Here is a 2,679-nt window from a genome sequence, read left to right as displayed (position 1 = left end):
GCCAGACACAGCAGCCCAGATGTGCCCCCCTGGCCTGGGGTGCCTCTGGCAAGGGAGCAGCCCCAGGCACTGCAGGAGCCTGCAGACAATTCCTGAAGCCCTTGGAGGATGATCCTGCTCCCCAAGGGACGTTCCCATGGTGCCAACTCAGGAACTGCAATGGGGAGTGGGGCCAGAGAGGAAAGGGCAACCAGGGATGGGCTGTTTGCAGGGGAGGGAACAGGGGTGGGCAAGAGGAAGAAATTTGTAGCAGGAAGAGGAAAGAAAGCCAAGGTGAAGCAAAGGAAATACTCAGAGCAGTTTGGGGGTGGCTGCCAGGCAGCCCTGGCTCTGAGCAACAACGTCTGCAGTGGCACAGGAAACTCAGAGCTGATGGGAACAAACTCTCTGTGTGACTTGAGAGGCCACGCCAAAGCTGAGTGGTTTCCCTGCTGTGGCCCAGCCCTTCCTGGCCCCAGGGGCTGATGGCATTTGTGCTCCCTCAGGTTCATCTCCCCACCCCAACAGCATGGGGGTGCTGAGGCCTGCTCTGGGCAGTGCAAACAGGGGCTCCTGAGGCAGTGCTGCCGTGGCTGTGCCTGCAAGGATGCGGCCCCTGTGTGAGCTGGGGGAGAGGCCAGGGCTGCCCAGGTGGGATGTTGTTGGCAGGGGCATGAGGACGCTCTGGGACGCTGCCCTGGGGTGTCCAGCGCAGTGGGGATGGATCAGCCCCTGCTCTGCTGCTCCTTCCCGTCTCCCCCAGGGCCCTTGCAGAGCCCCAGCCCTGCTGTTTGCCCTCAGCCTGCCCAGGGCCAGCCTGGGGCTGCTCCCAGGGCTTTTCTGTGCTGAGCATTGGCCTGGGCGTGTTCTGGAGAGAGCCTGGGCAAGGAGCCTGGAGCCCCCAGGCCCTGCCCTGAGGCGTCAGCGCTGCCCCAGCAGTGCCCATGGCCTGTCCCTGCTGCAGCCCCGGCACTGCCACCCCCAGCCCTGTGCCCGGCCCCGAGAGCCCTCAGGCCCTACAGCAACACCAGGGCCAGGAGGGCAGCGGGGCAGGGCCACGGCAGCAGCACTGGCAGCACCAAGGGCTGCTGCTCCTGGGCACAGCTGCTGTGCCAGCCCTGATCTGCCCCCAGCTCTGCACACAGACCGTGCTGCTGCAGCTGCAAAGAAGGGAACAAAAGGGGATCTCTGCAGAAAACTTGGCTGGGATATCCTTGAGTTCTTTTAAAGACACCAAGAGAGCAGTCCCTCATTGACACAGTCTGTGGCTGCAAGGAAGATGGAGAGAATCAAAATTAGAACAGATACAAACAACGACATTTCTTCGTTGATAAGATTAAAAATACCAAATGCTGGAAGAAAACCCACAACCAAACAAACAAGAAATATCAAAGATTAATTTTATTACAAGTGATTTTCAGAAATTGGCCAGCAGTTTAATGTTTCTGAAAACATCCAGTCATCTGTCTCCACACTGCAGCCTTGAGCTCCTGGTTCCTCAGGCTGTAGATGAGGGGGTTCAGGGCTGGAGGCACCACCGAGTACAGAACTGACAGGGCCAGATCCAGGGCTGGGGAGGAGATGGAGGGGGGCTTCAGGTGAGCAAACACGATAGTGCTGAGGAACAGGGAGACCACGGCCAGGTGAGGGAGGCAGGTGGAAAAGGCTTTGTGCCGTCCCTGCTCAGAGGAGATCCTCAGCACAGCCCTGAAGATCTGCACATAGGAGAAAACAACGAACACAAAACAGCCAAATAATAAACAGGCACTAACAGCAATGAGCGCAAGTTCCCTGAGATAAGATTTGGAGCAGGAGAGCTTGAGGATCTGGGGGATTTCACAGAAGAACTGTCCCAGGGCATTGCCATGGCACAGGGGCAGGGAAAATGTATTGGCTGTGTGCAGCAGTGAATAGAGAAAGGCACTGGCCCAGGCAGCTGCTGCCATGTGGGCACAAGCTCTGCTGCCCAGGAGGGTCCCGTAGTGCAGGGGTTTGCAGATGGACACGTAGCGGTCGTAGCACATGATGGTCAGGAGGGAAAATTCTGCTGACATGAAGAACAGAAAGAAAAAGAGCTGAGCAGCACATCCTGTGTAGGAGATGTCCCTGGTGTCCCAGAGGGAATTGTGCATGGCTTTGGGGACAGTGGTGCAGATGCAGCCCAGGTCACTGAGGGCCAGGTGGAGCAGGAAGAAGAACATGGGGCTGTGCAGGTGGTGGCCGCAGGCTGCGGCGCTGATGACGAGGCCGTTGGCCAGGAGGGCAGCCAGCGAGATGCCCAGGAAGAGGCAGAAGTGCAGGAGCTGCAGCTGCCTCGTGTCTGCCAATGCCAGCAGGAGGAAGTGGCTGATGGAGCTGCTGTTGGACATTTACAGTGTCTTGGCATGGGGATCTGTAAAAATAGTGATCATGGAATAGTTCAATTTGGAGAGGACTTTGAATATCCCAGCCCAGCTTGGTGGCACTTTCCCCCCACTGCCTGCCCAGGGCTCTGCTGCCTGGAGCTGTCCCTACCTGCAGCTGCTTCCCTGTGCCCAGGGCTGGGCCCTGCCAGTGCTGCCAGAGCCCAGCCCAGCCCTGGGGGCTCAGCTCTGCCCTGCAGAGCCCTCCCAGCTCAGGCACTGCCCAGGGGCAGCTCTGGCTCTGCAGGCTCTGATTGCAACCTCAGAGCAACCCTGAGGAGGCTGGAAAAATTATTCT

At 58.5% G+C, this 2,679-nt stretch overlaps 1 protein-coding gene across 1 annotated transcript; it reads right to left on the bottom strand.

The window, feature by feature from the left end:
- Positions 1 to 1,415: 1,415 nt before the first annotated feature.
- On the bottom strand, positions 1,416 to 2,348 carry LOC310918258 (olfactory receptor 14J1-like; the record flags this gene model as incomplete). Its single annotated transcript, XM_083877116.1, has 1 exon — positions 1,416 to 2,348. The coding sequence occupies one exon, from the start codon at positions 2,346 to 2,348 to the stop codon at positions 1,416 to 1,418; it is 933 nt and encodes a 310-aa protein (XP_083733242.1).
- Between the last annotated feature and the right edge of the window lie 331 nt (positions 2,349 to 2,679).

The sequence above is a fragment of the Zosterops lateralis genome, assembly GCF_965231275.1.
Source record: "Zosterops lateralis genome assembly, chromosome: 23".
Classification (NCBI taxonomy): domain Eukaryota; kingdom Metazoa; phylum Chordata; class Aves; order Passeriformes; family Zosteropidae; genus Zosterops; species Zosterops lateralis.
The sequence above is the reverse complement of the archived record's forward strand: the minus strand, read 5'-3'. Positions and strand labels throughout refer to the sequence as shown.